The sequence below is a fragment of the Propithecus coquereli genome, unplaced genomic scaffold (genome assembly GCF_000956105.1).
Source record: "Propithecus coquereli isolate 6110/MARCELLA unplaced genomic scaffold, Pcoq_1.0 Scaffold42, whole genome shotgun sequence".
In the NCBI taxonomy this organism is placed as follows: Eukaryota; Metazoa; Chordata; class Mammalia; order Primates; family Indriidae; genus Propithecus; species Propithecus coquereli.
In genome coordinates, this window is record NW_012149952.1 from 1,705,505 (window position 1) to 1,719,964 (window position 14,460).

Genomic DNA, 14,460 nt, shown 5'->3' on the forward strand with positions numbered 1-14,460 from the left:
TCACTGTAACCTCCAACTCCTGGGCTTCAGTGATCCTCCTGCCTCAGCCTCCTGAGTAGCTAGGACTACAGGCATGCGCCACTACACCCGGCACATTTTTAAATGTCTCGAAATCTACTGAATGAATAGTATCGAGAGGGTGTGAACCATAGCCTAGCCCCTGAGCTTTGGGGCCCAGAAGAAAGGACTTGGACAAAGTTCTCTGTTGAGCCTACAGGTCTCCAGAGCATGAGAACCAAGAAGTCTCTAGACACCGAAGGTAGAGGCACGTGCTTCTGACCTCAGGTGTCCATCTGATAGTTGTCAGGGATTGGAGTGACTCAAGAATGAAGACAGCCTGGGTTTCCTCTTCTCCAGCTTAAGAAGATAAAAGAATAAAATTGCTGCTGTTCACAGAAAACGTAGAGGAGACCATGGAGGCTCTGGCCTCAAGGCACGCAGAAAGAGGTGAGAACGAAGGGTGTGGGGGAGGGAGAATCCAAGCTTCTTACGGCAAGAAAAGAGGTTGGGTGACCGAGGACTTGCCGTGGCTGAGAAGAAACCAGGCTGTAAACAGATTAAGTCTGGAAGCTCAAACAGCATCACCTCCCTCTTACGGCTTCCTTCTCCTCCCACAGCTCTTCATACTCAAGCCTCAGCCCTTGCCCAAGATGTGGAGGATGAGACCACGTTTCAGGTGGGTTGAGTTTTATTTTTCTTTCCAGAAATACCACCTCAGGCATCACAGAGTAAACATATCTCCCTCTCTTGGTGTAAAAGGGGAAAAAAGGAAAAAAATGTATTGGGTAAGTACCTTACAGGTCTCATTGCAGTTATCCACAAAATAGCTGTGTGAGAAAGATGGTTTGATCCTGTTTTATACAAGAAATGAGTGGTGAGTCCTGGATTTAAACGGCCACCTCCATAATCTGCAACTCTGTTCTACATGCTGCCTGCCAATAATAGCTTCACGTGGGGGTCTGAGCCCAAATTATGCCAAGAGGTGACTCACCAAAGAATGAATCCTCCTTCTCTGCCTGGGTTGTTCTCTGATACGGGACCTTTCTCTTATTTGAAAGATCAACGTTCACTGTTGGAGTATGGAGACATGGTTACATTTGTATAATTGCAGGAGCATTCAGCCTTTCTGGAAGTTCTGCATACCTCTGGTCCAGCATTTCCCACTCCAAGGATTTATTCTAAATGAGAACAAATGCTCAAAAAATGGTCACTGCAGCACTGCTCATAACAGAAAAAAAAAACATGTTCATCCATTGAATTGATGAATTATGGTTTCATTCTGTTGTCTAGATCTAAGCTGCCATCAAGTGAGATAAAGTGGATGAAAATATTTGGACATGGGAATAGGCTCTCTCAGTATATACATATATATCGACTTAATTTTTCTTTTAAATTGAAAAAAAAAATCAGAGCAGTTGCAGAATTTTAAGTACACGTTTTATCACAATGTGAAAGATTATTTTCTAAAACCTTCCCTTATGAAAAGAGATTATGAAAGAATTTTGAAGGTTTGAGTCACTTTTTTTACTATATGTTTTAATCTTAAAATACTATTGATTGACTTCCTGCTATAAGATCTGAAGAAATTAGCCCATTTTTACTTGCCACCCTCTCCTGTATTATGTTGTTATTGTCATTGTTACCTTCTGATTTGTCACCATCTATTCCCCCAGTTGAGTAGCAGTCGAGTGTCAATCCTGTGTGACGAATTCACCACCTCTCCTTTTACCTTAGCTGCTTTATCTGGATTTATCTGTTGGTTGCCTTAATTTCATCAAACAATGGTTTTTCCAAAGACTTGTGGCTACAGTGGCTACAGTGTCCTCTGAGTTTCTCCCTGTTTAAGAATGTCTGTTGCCTCTATGCTCAAATGGCAAATTGCATAGGCTTAAAATTCACCTTGCCTTCCTTCTTATTAAACATATATCAGTAAGTTTAAAAAAAAGAGTCAAATTATTAATAAGTGAAAAAAATGCCACCATGTTACTTGTTCAAGACACATTGAGCACCTAGAAAACAAGGTCATGCACCAGGAATTAGAGAGATTAAGTGAGAAAGAGACAGCCCTGCCGTCATGGGGCAGTGCCGGCAGCCCCCAAGACTACTCCTGGGTTCTATGATTCACCAGGAGAACTCACAGGACTTGATACATGGTCACACTCATGGCTGGGGCTTAATACAGTGAACGAAAATAAAGTGCAGTCAGGAAAGGGAAAAGATAATGGGCTGAAATAGGTTGACTTACAAATGTGCGATTGATTTAATAAATGATCCTGTCACAATTGCCTATGTATCTTGAAGAAAATGCAGTTAAATGGCAACCTTATGCCATTTACAACAATAAATTACAGCTACATTAGAGATTAGACATTTTTAATGTTATGATGATTTAAGAGCCATTTTGTTGCCTTTTTGATTAAGCTTAGGATGGGTGTGGCCTTTTGAAGCCAGGTTTTCAAAAGGGAACTCACAAATCATTTCATTATATAAAAATTTTAAACTGCTTTATGGTCAAGCCACCATTCAGAAGGTAAAGAGTGAGAGAAAATAACTGGAACACTTTTGACAGGCAAGGTAACAACCCTACTATTAAAAGAGCTCCTAACAACGTGATACGAATTAATGAGAAGATAGACAAAAGCATTTCATAAGCAATTCACAGATGAGAAAATACAAACACAGCCAATAAACACAGGAAAGGGTGCTTACGACGCTTACTACGCAGGGAACTGCGAAGTAAAATGGGAAAACTTTGCCCTGCGCCCTCTGTCGGATCAGCAAAAATGTTAAGTACCGATACATTCTTGAAATTAGAGGTGTGGGGAACAGCATGAATTACTACTGAAGCCAAGCTAAGACAAACAGTTCTTTTTTTTAAACTTATTGATACATGTTTAATAAGAAGGAAGGCAAGGTGAATTTAGAAAGGTTTAGTGAAAAAAATCAGCTCACTCTTAACTTGTAATACCTTGTCATAGGTACCCCAGGGACAAGCTAAAGGCAAAGTATGATTCTGAAAGTCCTTATATACAATTGTCTGCCTCTCAAGAAAACACGTCACAGTCCCTGTGAAGACAGCGATGATATCATAACAATATAGTTGAATACTATATTGCGAATACATCACTGCCATTTTTTTCCTCACTGGACTGGAGCAGTTGGCTTAAAACACTTAGGCCACGCACAATTCATAACTAAGAATGACACAGCATGGTTTGAAACTGCGTGTTTTGAATCGCTGCTTTCAAGATCTCATCTGATTGAGGAGATGGTTGCATAAAAACGCATGAGTTGCTTTCTGTCACTTGTTGACATGGAGGCCCATAGAAAGGGTATTGGCGGGGGACAAGATTTTCCGAATTGCTGATGGAGGGGTGAGAAGGTGAGTGGTGAAGAATAATCATTGCGGCAGAGAAAATGATTTTTGCAGTGTGTACAGAAAGGGGCACTCTAAAATTCAGCATTCCTGCAACTGTAAGTTGTCACAGTCTTTGTGGAGGAGAAGTTGGCAATCTGTGAGTTAGACTCAAATTGAAAAATGTACAGACCCAGTGAGTCAACCATTCCACTTCTGGGAAAATACTCTCAGAAGTGCTCACAGTATGCAGAGGATGTGAGTGTTCCTGGCTTGACTCTTTGGATATCTGTGGAAGAATTTTGGTTAGAATTCAAATTTCCGGCACCAAGCACTAATAGACTGGATTTGACTGGCCAAACTGAACATCTTCCTGCTTTCTTGTCTGCTTTCCTTAGTGATGGCAAATTTATCATTGGTCTAGTCGATGTCTGTGTTCATGATGCTTTACATTGCAGGAGCCATTGACCTTCAAGGACGTGGCTGTGGTCTTCACGGAGGAGGAGCTGGGGCTGCTGGACTCTGCCCAGAGGAAGCTGTACCGAGACGTCATGCTGGAGAACTTCAGGAACCTGCTCTCTGTGGGTGAGGGGAATCTTTCTGGATACTTGAAGCTGGACTTATTGGAGTGTTCTTGTTCCCCAGAGAGAAAAAAATTTTTTTTTTTTTTAAGTTTTTTTACACGGCTTAAGTTCTTTTTATATAGAACTGTTTGTCTTAGCTTGGCTTCTACAACAAATTGTCATAGACTAGGTGGCATATAAACAACAGAAATTTTTCACAGTTTGCAGGCCGAAGTCCAAGGTTGGGGTGCTAGCATGGTCAGGTTCAGGTGAGGGCCCTCTTCTGAGGTGCAGACTGCTGGCTCCTTTTTGCATACTCACATGGCAGAGAAGGGCAAGAGAGCTCTCTGGGGTCTCTTTAATAAGGGCACTGATCTCATGCCTGAGAGTTCCACTCTCATGACAGAATTATCTCCCAAAGACCCACCACTAACACCATGACACTGGGGTTTACAATTTCAACATAGGAAGTTAGGGGCACACAAACATTCAGTCCATTGCACTGTTACAATGCAGTTTCATTTGGCCGGTGATGAATCATTTCCTTGTCTATTCTTCCAAGGCCTACAGGTCACAGGATGAGGACTGCATTTTCAGATTATTTTTTGTATGTCCAGTAATGAGCCTCAGCCTTGTATCTTCTTGAATTTTCAGGACAACAACCTTTCCAACCTGATAAGATATCCCATTTGGAACAAGACAAAGAAGCTTGGGTGCCAGATGGAGAAACTCCACGAGATGCATATCCAGGTGAGAGCCATGGGGTCTAGAGTCCTTGGAGATGAGAGCCTGGCTGGGCAGTGAGGGGCTGAGCTTATCACACAAGAGGCCCAAGTTCCTACCCTTGCTAGGCTGTGGATGCTGCAGGCACCATAGGAGGTGACTGCTCTGCGACCTCATTTTTGCCGTTCAGTTCCTACCTTGCCATGGTTCCTTCCTGCCTTTCAGAGAATGGTATACCCAGTGACGGCTCTCTGGACTTTCCTCCCTCTGATAGAAACAGCCAGGCAGTCTAAGGCAAGCCATTGGCAGAGAGACTGTTCTAGAATACTGAAAGTGCTCAGATGAGTTTCTCACTTGACTCCAGTATTCTACAAGTCCCTGGTTATAAACAGATGCTTATTACCTGGGCCCTAAAAGAGAAAAATAGCCAATGAAGAATATCAGAAATCATGGACAAATTTTTAAAGACATCTGGGACTACAGGATAAATCTGACAGTTTTATCATTTGCAACCAGTAATGGGCATTAGTCGAATTCTTACATCTTCCTGCCTGCCTTCCTGTATGGTTTGGATTCCTATTGAATCGGCTCACAGCAGACACGGACACAGCTGGTGCACTTGGGAGGATTTGGTGCCTTGTTCCCTCCCCAAGTTCAGCTCACACATACCCAGGAGTAAAGAACACCTGGGAGGCAATGCAGAGAGAGGGCTAAGTGGGCCCTAAACCCAGACTTCCTACAATCAAATCCCAGCTCCTCAAAGAATTGTGGGTGTCATGTACTAGGTCACTTTCTCTCTGCCTTGGTTTCATTTTCTAGAAGATGATAATGGCACCTACATTAGTGTTATTCTGAGGATTAAGTATGGGTACATTGGCACATAAGAAGTGTTAGAATAGTGTTAGATATCTTTATTGTTAGCAATAAAATATTACAAAGTGAATTTTCTCTGTAGAAATCTGTTCAGAATTTCTCTTTTTGCATGACAACTCTGTGATGAGACATAGTTTGTTACTAATGTGATCATTTTAGCATTTAGCTTGAAAGTTTGTTAATAGGACCTTCTTCCTTTATATCATCAGGTATAAAAATAAGTGCCCTAATAGTTAAAGATATAAAGCTAAATTTTTCTCTAGGCCATTATTGGTCCAAGCCTGAAAGCCTGCTGTCCCTGAGCCAGTCTTTTACTTGTTCTCTTCTCTGAATTGTCTTTAACCCCATAGGAGACCAGAATGGAAAGGATATGGAATATATTCAAGAAAAGGAATTAAGGTTCCTTTCACACAAAGAGCTCTCATCCTGGAAAATCTGGGAACAGGTGGCTGGTGAATTAACTAGGAGTCAAGATTGTCAAATGAATCTTCAAGGGAAAGATTTCCAGTTGTCAGAAGATGCTGCCCCCTGTCGAGTGTGGGAAGGAGCGTCTACTCAGGGTTTTCGAACTGAGAATCTGGTGGACATTCTACAAGGGGACAGACCCATCAGTGTAGAAAAGCAAGAGTTTCCATCCTGCAGAGCTGTAAAACCAGTCCCAGCTCAAGATTCTTGGACGAAAGCCTTTGTGAATGAGCCATGGAATGTTCAAGAAAAATGTAAAAAACTCTACATGGGAGATACAGTATATCAATGTGATTGGGAAGATTATAGCTTCCACTGGTTATCACATCGTCATGACGCCCACAGATTCTCTGAAAGAGACGGGCTGTGTAATTGCGATAAATGTAGAAAAGACTGCGTCAAGAAGTCGACACCTCATCACCCTAACCCTGGAAAGAATGGTTTTAAAAGTAGTGAATGTGGCTTGAAGGATGATTCAAACCTTCCCACCCATCCAAGGATGCCCTTCAAAGAGAAACTCTGTAAATATCATGAGTTTGGGAAGGGCTTGAGGCAGAGTGCCTGTCTCGCCTGCCGTCAGAGATTTCCCACAGAAGAGAAATTGTCTAAGAGTCTGGAGCACGGTCGGGGCTTCAGGCAGAACACACACATTCACAGCCATCCCCGGGTCCCTATGGGAGAGATGCCCTACCGATGCGATGTCTGCAGGAAGGGGTTCAGGTATCAATCAGTTCTGCTTATTCATCAGGGGGTGCACACAGGAAAGAAACCCTATAAATGTGAGGAGTGTGGGAAGGCCTTTGGTCGGAGCTCAAACCTGCTCGTCCACCAGAGGGTTCACACTGGAGAGAAACCTTACAAATGCGGCGAGTGTGGGAAGGGCTTCAGTTACAGTTCGGTGCTTCAAGTCCATCAGAGGCTACACACAGGGGAGAAGCCCTACACGTGCGGTGAGTGCGGCAAAGGCTTCTGCGCCAAGTCGGCGCTGCACAAGCATCAGCACGTCCACCCAGGAGGAAAGCCCTATAGCTGCGGCGAGTGTGGAAAGGGATTCAGCTGTAACTCCCACCTCAGCAGTCACCAGAAAACGCACACAGGCGAGAGGCCCTACCAGTGTGACAAGTGTGGTAAAGGTTTCAGTCACAACTCGTACCTTCAGGCTCACCTGAGGGTTCACGTGGGGCAGCACCTCTATGAATGTGACGTATGTGGTAAGAGCTTCAGCTACAGCTCAGGGCTCCTCATGCACCAGAGACTGCACACGGGAGAGAAACCCTACAAATGCGAATGCGGGAAGGGCTTCGGCCGGAGCTCAGACCTGCACGTCCATCAGAGGGTCCACACGGGAGAGAAACCATATAAATGTGGCGAGTGTGGGAAGGGCTTCCGACGGAATTCAGACCTTCACAGTCACCAGAGGGTCCACACAGGAGAGAGACCCTACGTATGTGACGTGTGTGGGAAGGGCTTCATTTACAGCTCTGACCTCCTCATCCACCAGAGGGTCCACACAGGTGAGAAACCCTATAAATGTGCTGAGTGTGGCAAAGGCTTCAGTTACAGCTCAGGGCTTCTCATCCACCAGAGAGTCCACACAGGCGAGAAACCTTACAAATGCCAAGAGTGTGGAAAGGGCTTTCGGTGCACCTCGAGCCTTCACAAACATCAGCGCGTCCACACGGGAAAGAAGCCCTATACGTGTGATCAGTGTGGCAAGGGATTCAGTTATGGCTCCAACCTCCGCACCCACCAGCGGTTGCACACAGGAGAGAAGCCCTACACGTGTTACGAATGTGGAAAGGGCTTCAGATACGGCTCAGGTCTCCTCAGTCACAAGAGGGTACACACTGGCGAGAAACCATATAGATGCGACGTGTGTGGGAAAGGCTACAGTCAGAGCTCACATCTCCAAGGTCACCAGAGGGTCCACACTGGCGAGAAACCCTACAGATGTGAGGAGTGTGGGAAGGGCTTTGGCCGCAGCTCCTGCCTTCACGTCCATCAGAGGGTCCACACTGGAGAGAAGCCCTATAAGTGTGGGGAGTGTGGGAAAGGCTTCAGTTATAGCTCAGGTCTGCGAAACCACCAGAGAATGCATTTAGGTGAGAAACCTAAGTAGATGGAAGTTGAGGTTTCCGGTTGGAACTCAGAACTTTCTATTCCTCCTGGCCAACCCAGGAGGAAAACCTAGTGAAAGTGATGGGCAGGAGGGGCTGCAGAAGGAGCTGGTGTAGACAGCCGTCAGCTAGTCTACACAGGATGGGAAGACCTGGAAGTGTGATAGACAGGTGGCACTTCAGTCACACATGTCAGTCCTTAGGAGTCTCCTGCTCGGCAGAGTAGTCACAGGAGGGGATTAATAAAAATCGTCACTGTCATCAGAGTCAGCCTAGGAGAGAGCTTTCACAAGTGTACAAGTAGTATCCAAGGTGCACATTATTTATGGACACGGTTCCTGGTGGGGGAGATACCAATGGGACAACATAGGAAAAGGTTATCACCTTACTATAACCGATATCATATGTACCTTTAAAAGATGGTTTTAGTGCTCGCTTCAGGAGCACATATACTAAAATTGGAATGAAATGGAAAAGATTAGCATTGCCCAATTAAAAAAAAAAAGATGGTTTTATAAAAATGGAAAGATGACATTAATGTTTATGGAAGCAACTCATTTTTAGAAGGCCAAGAATAGTTAAAGCCTTTCTCTGGGCAGGTCTGGGTGATGTGTCTCCCTCACATTTAAATCATATTTTTCCGATTGTGTTTTATCTCACAGAGGTAAACTTTGCCGCTCTCAGAGAGACGGTGGGCAAACTGCAGGAATATGGCTTGTTACCAGGTTTCAAAAACAAAATATGATTGGCATCGCATTGTATTTATTAATTGGCATTGCAGTGAATTTATGGTTTAATTTGGAAAGAACTTGCATCTTCAAAATGCTAATTTTCTTTTCCATTTTGAAAAAATACTGTTTGTTTCCACTTAGTCAAGTATTTGTGACCCCTCAGTTCTATTTTTTAGAGATGAGTAAAAATAGGTTCTGGGCCGGGCGTGGTGGCTCATGCCTGTAATCCTAGCACTCTGGGAGGCTGAGGCGGGCGGATTGTTTGAGCTCAGGAGTTCAAGACCAGCCTGAGCAAGAACGAGACCCTGTCTCTACTAAAAAAAAATAGAAAGAAATTATCTGGACAACTAAAAATATATAAAAAAAATTAGCTGGGCATGGTGGTGCATGCCTGTAGTCCCAGCTACTCGGAGGCTGAGGCAGGAGGATCACTTGAGCCCAGAAGTTTGAGGTTGCTGTGAGCTAGGCTAATGCCACGGCACTCACTCTAGCCAGGGCAACAGAGTGAGACTCTGTCTCAAAAAAAAAAAAAAGTTCTGAATATTCTTAAGTGTATTTCTAGGAAGATGTTTTGTTGCTATCATGAATATTTTTTGCCCCATTTCATTTCACAGCTTTTAAAAAACATACCAGACAGATATGAGAACATCTTATGAATCAGAAATGCCATGTTCAACTTGTCAAATTAGCATCGATAAAAAAGATTCACCAAATCTGGCCAGGCCAGCTGGCTCACGCCTGTAATCCCAGCATTCTGGGAGGCTGAGGCGGAAGGATCACTTGAGCTCAAAAGTTCGAGACCAGCCTGAGCAAGAGAGAGAACCCATCTCTACCAAAGAACAGAAAAAATTAGCCAGGCATGGTGGTGTGGGCCTGTAATCCCAGCTACTGGAGTGGCTGAGGCAGGAGGATTGCTCCAGCCCAGCAGTTTGAGGTTGCTATGAGCTATGCCAACACCATGGCACTCTAGCCCAGGCAACAGAGTGAGACTGTCTTGAAAAAAAAAAAGATTCACCAAATCCACCATCAGTGTGGGGTTGTGGAAACATGCAGTATGACACATTTATTGGTGAGAGAGAATGAAAATAAGGTACATTTTTGAAAGAATCTGTCAGTGGGTCAAATTCAATTTGTGTAAACTTGAAGTGGCAATAAGTGTGTACATGGGAGACAGTTGCACATGTGGGCAAAGACATACATGCAGATGACTGAGTTTCTAGCATTTTTTACAACAGCAAAAAAATGTTAATGTCCCAAGTGTTCATGGGTAGGAAATTGTATAAGGCTCATGTATACAAGGGAAAAATCGCTAAAAATCTTCAGGTACACCTATAATGATATTGAAGATCGCCCACAAACTATTTAGTGAACCAGGAAAGTTGTAGAACAACAAATATAACATGATACCATTTTGTTAATATATTTTTAAGTGTGTGTTTAGAGAGAGAGAGAGAACAGTGTGAGAGGTCAGTGCCATAACTGCTATCTCTAGCGGGTGGGATACGGGTGGCGTAATACAGTCATTGTACTTTGTGTATTTTACCTTTTAACAAAGCATATGTCAATTTTATAATAACAGTAAAGCTATTTTTTAAAAAATCTGGTAAAATAATCCCTTGGTTAAAGATCCATGTTAAACCTCTATTATTTATTTATTTGGTTTTTCTACAGTTCACTTAGCTCCTGGTACCGAATATACGGGATAAGGTATGAGCTGTGAAATTTATGATTAAATACTCTCTGAGGCTGCGTCATTTTTGCTGCTGGTAGGCGACGAGGCAGTAGGCAGTCTGGGGAACTGGGAGGAGCCATGGCAGTTCCATTCTGCACGGTGGCCTTTTCAGACCAGCCTGGCTTTGCAGAGGGCATTACACCACTATGTGCGCCTCCCTCTGGCTGACCCAGGAGATCTGGGAGCTATTCTGGGCTAAGTTCCTCTCTGTTGCCTGTGGCTGCCAGACAAAGAGAGTCTTAAGTTCTAGACATGGGGGGTGAGTGGAGAATGGGCACTTTATATCTAAATAAATAACATATCCAGGGGTCAGAGCAAAGTGTCAGTGGTAGGAAATGGTTAGATTTTGGAAGAGGGCTAGGTGAAAAAAGCAAACCTTAAGTATGGAACCACAGCAGGGTCACTCAGGTGATGGGGTAGGGTTTTATGGCCATCAGAACAAATGTACACACCATCTCTGCCCCTCAGACCTTCAGAGTTTGTGGTTGAAAAGTTTAACTCACTCAATAGATTCCCAAAGGTCTACAGGAGCCTCTTATTTCTGGGCAGTCTCTCCCCAGCGTTCTGGAGGCAGCTGCCCGATGCTGGACTGGGGCCCAGAGCAGCTGCTTCCAAGATGGCTTTAGGCAGAGCCTCGGGTCTTTGCAGGTTGCTCAGGGAGGTCTCAGTTCCATACCACGTGGGCGTCTCCACAGGGGATACCCGAGGGACTTCTTGACACAGCAGCTGACTTCCCCGAGTGAGTGATCAGAGAGGACAGAGCAAGCAGGAAACCACGGTGCTTGTCATGACCTAGTAGTCCCTGAAGTCACTGTCACTTCTGCTTTGTTCTGTTCATTAGGAGTCACCAAATCTAGGCCACAGTAAGGGGAAGGGTGTCAAAGAATTTGGACATAATCTTGAAAAAGAAGATGGGACGGTGCTGCCAGCAGTCGGTCTGCTCTGTGCACTTGCTCTAATCTTTCTCCTTTCCACTCTGGGGTCTGCTAGGGGCCTTCCTTCATGTCCCACTGGATTGCCTGTAGTTTACCCAGATGCCAACCAGCTGACAGGATTTCAGAAGCAGTAAGGGATACAAGACGGTCAAGGGGAGAGAGCTGCAACTGCCGTGGGATGGGTCACTTGTGGGGGCAGGAGTACAGTGCTTTCTATGAGACAAGATGAAGTTACTCTCTGTTGTCATTCTTGGAACGTTCTATGGTAAGAAAGTGAATACAAGTTTAAAAGAAGCTGGAGAGTTATAAAAGACCATCTGTGGGGGTAAAGTCAAAAATCACATGTTAATACAGAGAGACAGATACTGACCAAGGTGGCTCTAACCAGAGTGGGTTAGGAGGGAGGGGGGATGGGTCTGGTCCAGATTATAAACATCTTGACAGTAGGGTTATATATCCTACCAACAGGCTGATGACATGGCTGGTTTCTAAGGCGGGTGTAGAGACTCAGGATACCAATATCCCTGGAGTGTTTGTGGCTCTAAAGAAGTTGCAACTATTTCTCAGGACCATCCTCAGCCTGAATGCAAAGATCTCACGTATAACAAGGGCCCAGTGTTACCCCATCATCACATGGAAAATGAAGCATGCCAAGTGGGTGAGGTCATCTGCCAACCACCATTAACATGAGGTGGTATGATGGTAGGTTAGAAGTTCAATGCACGTTATTCATACTTGAGTGACCTCTCGCATCCTGATGTGTTGCTAGGAACACTGAAGACACCTCAGCCTGTTGTTGCCCTGGACTGACTTTAGGGTCACACATAACATAGTGTCATGCAGTTGGGCCAGCAGCAGTGCCTGCATGTCATATTCAACCTCTTGAGTTGCTACTGCTGACGTTCAGCCAATCAGTAAATTATTATGTGTCGGGCCCTGCTTAAAGCATGGGGGCAACCATTAAGCCCCCATGGGTCCCACTTTCTACCCTTGGGAAAAACATGGAGGAAGACAAGAAAATAAATTCCAGAATGTGCCAAATGCTTTGAAGGTAAGAAAACGGGTGACGTGTGCCTGAGGCGTGACATTTGAACCAAGACCTGAAGGACGAGAAAGATCCAAGCATTCAAAAGCTGGAGGCGGAAGGAACAGTGCGAAGGATCGAAAGTGGGACCGTGTTTTCTGGCAACAGAAAGGAAGCCAGTGAGTCTAAGAAGTACCGAATGTGGGGGAGGACAGATGAGATGAGGTTCGAGAAGTAGGTGGCTGTGATAGGTTAATGATGCCATAAAATCTTTCCCACTCCTTGTGTTGACAGCTGAGAGTCTAGTTCCCATCCGCCAGCCCAGGCTGGCCTTAGTAACTTATTAACCAACAGAAGTTGGAGGGAGTGATCACGTGCCAGTTTCCATGCTTAGGCCTTACTATCCAACACGGGTGGTGGTTTCCGCTTCCATGTTTTGGAGCACCCGCTCTTGGGGCCCTGAGCCTCTATGTAAGGCTGGCGGGGTCCAGCCATCCCTGCCAAGGCACCAGGGAGTGAAGCCCTCTTGGAGCCTCCACGCCAGGCCATCTGAATACCACCGAGGGATCCCAGAGGATGCCGGGGACAGCAGAAGAATAACTCTACTGGGCCCTGCAAGAATTCCCCATCTGTAAAATCATGATAGAGTAAAATGATAGGTGATGTGAGTGACTAAATTTGGGGTAGTTTGTTATGCAAATAAGAGATAACTAGAACAGTGGAGGAGAAGCTTGTGCAAGTTTTCTAGGCCCTGTATAGAGCTGCAGTCTTGAGTTCTAAGTTGAAAGAAAAAAAATCACTGGCTGATATGTAGAAAATGGATTTGAGACAAAAGTGGGAACATGGAGAAAATTTTGGAGGGTTTGCGGGTGAGAGGTGTCCAGGTGAGAGATGGCAGTGGCTGGGACGATGGGGTGTCGTTGGAAATGGAGAGAAGGGGGCCGGTTTGAGATATATTTTGAAAGGAAAACAGAAATTTCAAACAGATTGGGTATAGAGATTGAGGATAATTCATGGGATTTTTGTCTTTAGCATCTGGGTAGGCAGAGTCATTTAATAAGAAAAAAGACAGATTAAATGCAGGTAAGGACTTAGTTCCATTTTGGACTTATTAACTTTAAAATTCTTACTATACACCCAAATAGAGATCAAGTAGCTACTGTCCATATTATAGTATCTTCTCTGTTCTTTTTCAAATCACTTAAACAGTGGATCCTATAATTAGCAATTAGTCATTCCACATAAAGCCACATGGAAAAGCTTCGGGTATCTTCATAGTAAAGTCACGAAGTGCTGTGGTCTGAGCACTTAGACATTCCTATAACATGTAGCATCTGCTGTCTAATCCTATTAAAGTTCATCTGACACTCAGGAACCCAGAACATTAAGTCCTAGTTACCAGGAAGGTAGCTGGCTCTTTGCTAAAGACTGCTTCTTTGGGAAAAGGTGTAGGATGGCCTAATAAATTGGGAGGTTCTTCTCAGGATGGTTACTCACTGACCAAAAGGAGTCTAAGATCTTAAATCTAAGACTGAACTAAGCATAGGTATGACAAATTTGGGACGCCATTAACTGATGGCGCTGAAATGCTTTCTGCTAACTGGACAGATCTTGTTCTGCAGGAAGTCGTTAGTTCTGAAGCAGTGAATGATCTGATTGTACCATCTTATGAATCCCAGACATCACTACATGCCTTTGATAGTGGCTGGGAGAGGAGGGGAGGAAGTAGTGAGACATGCTCTCCACGCCCCTAATTTCAACTCCTGAACTACAAATATCTCAATCATATCAAGTCTCCTGGGGGCCCAGGATATGGTTCACAACTCCTTTGATGGTTAACTTTAAAAAAGTCTGGCCGGGCGCGGTGGCTCACGCCTGTAATCCTAGCACTCTGGGAGGCCGAGGCGGGAGGATCACTCGAGGTCAGGAGTTTGAGACCAGC

General features: G+C 44.5%; 2 protein-coding genes across 2 annotated transcripts in view; one reads left to right on the top strand and one right to left on the bottom strand.

Annotated features, from left to right (window-relative positions):
• The window catches only part of ZNF180 (zinc finger protein 180), a 128,377-nt gene that overhangs the window by 40,596 nt on the left and 73,321 nt on the right, over positions 1 to 14,460 (bottom strand). The window lies entirely within an intron of this gene.
• ZNF229 (zinc finger protein 229) lies at positions 414 to 8,098 on the top strand. The gene is made up of 4 exons (XM_012653212.1): positions 414 to 447; positions 618 to 676; positions 3,814 to 3,940; positions 5,865 to 8,098. The coding sequence occupies exons 1-4, from the start codon at positions 414 to 416 to the stop codon at positions 8,096 to 8,098; spliced, it is 2,454 nt and encodes an 817-aa protein (XP_012508666.1).

What these genes read in the sequence shown, in the direction of transcription:
- ZNF229 (XM_012653212.1), top strand. Translation starts at nt 414, where the DNA reads ATGGAGGCTCTGGCCTCAAGGCACGCAGAAAGAG. An exon ending in CTCAAGGCACGCAGAAAGAG is followed by an intron (nt 448 to 617) that starts GTGAGAACGAAG and finishes CTCCTCCCACAG; the next exon opens with CTCTTCATACTCAAGCCTCA. An exon ending in CAGGAACCTGCTCTCTGTGG is followed by an intron (nt 3,941 to 5,864) that starts GTGAGGGGAATC and finishes TTAACCCCATAG; the next exon opens with GAGACCAGAATGGAAAGGAT.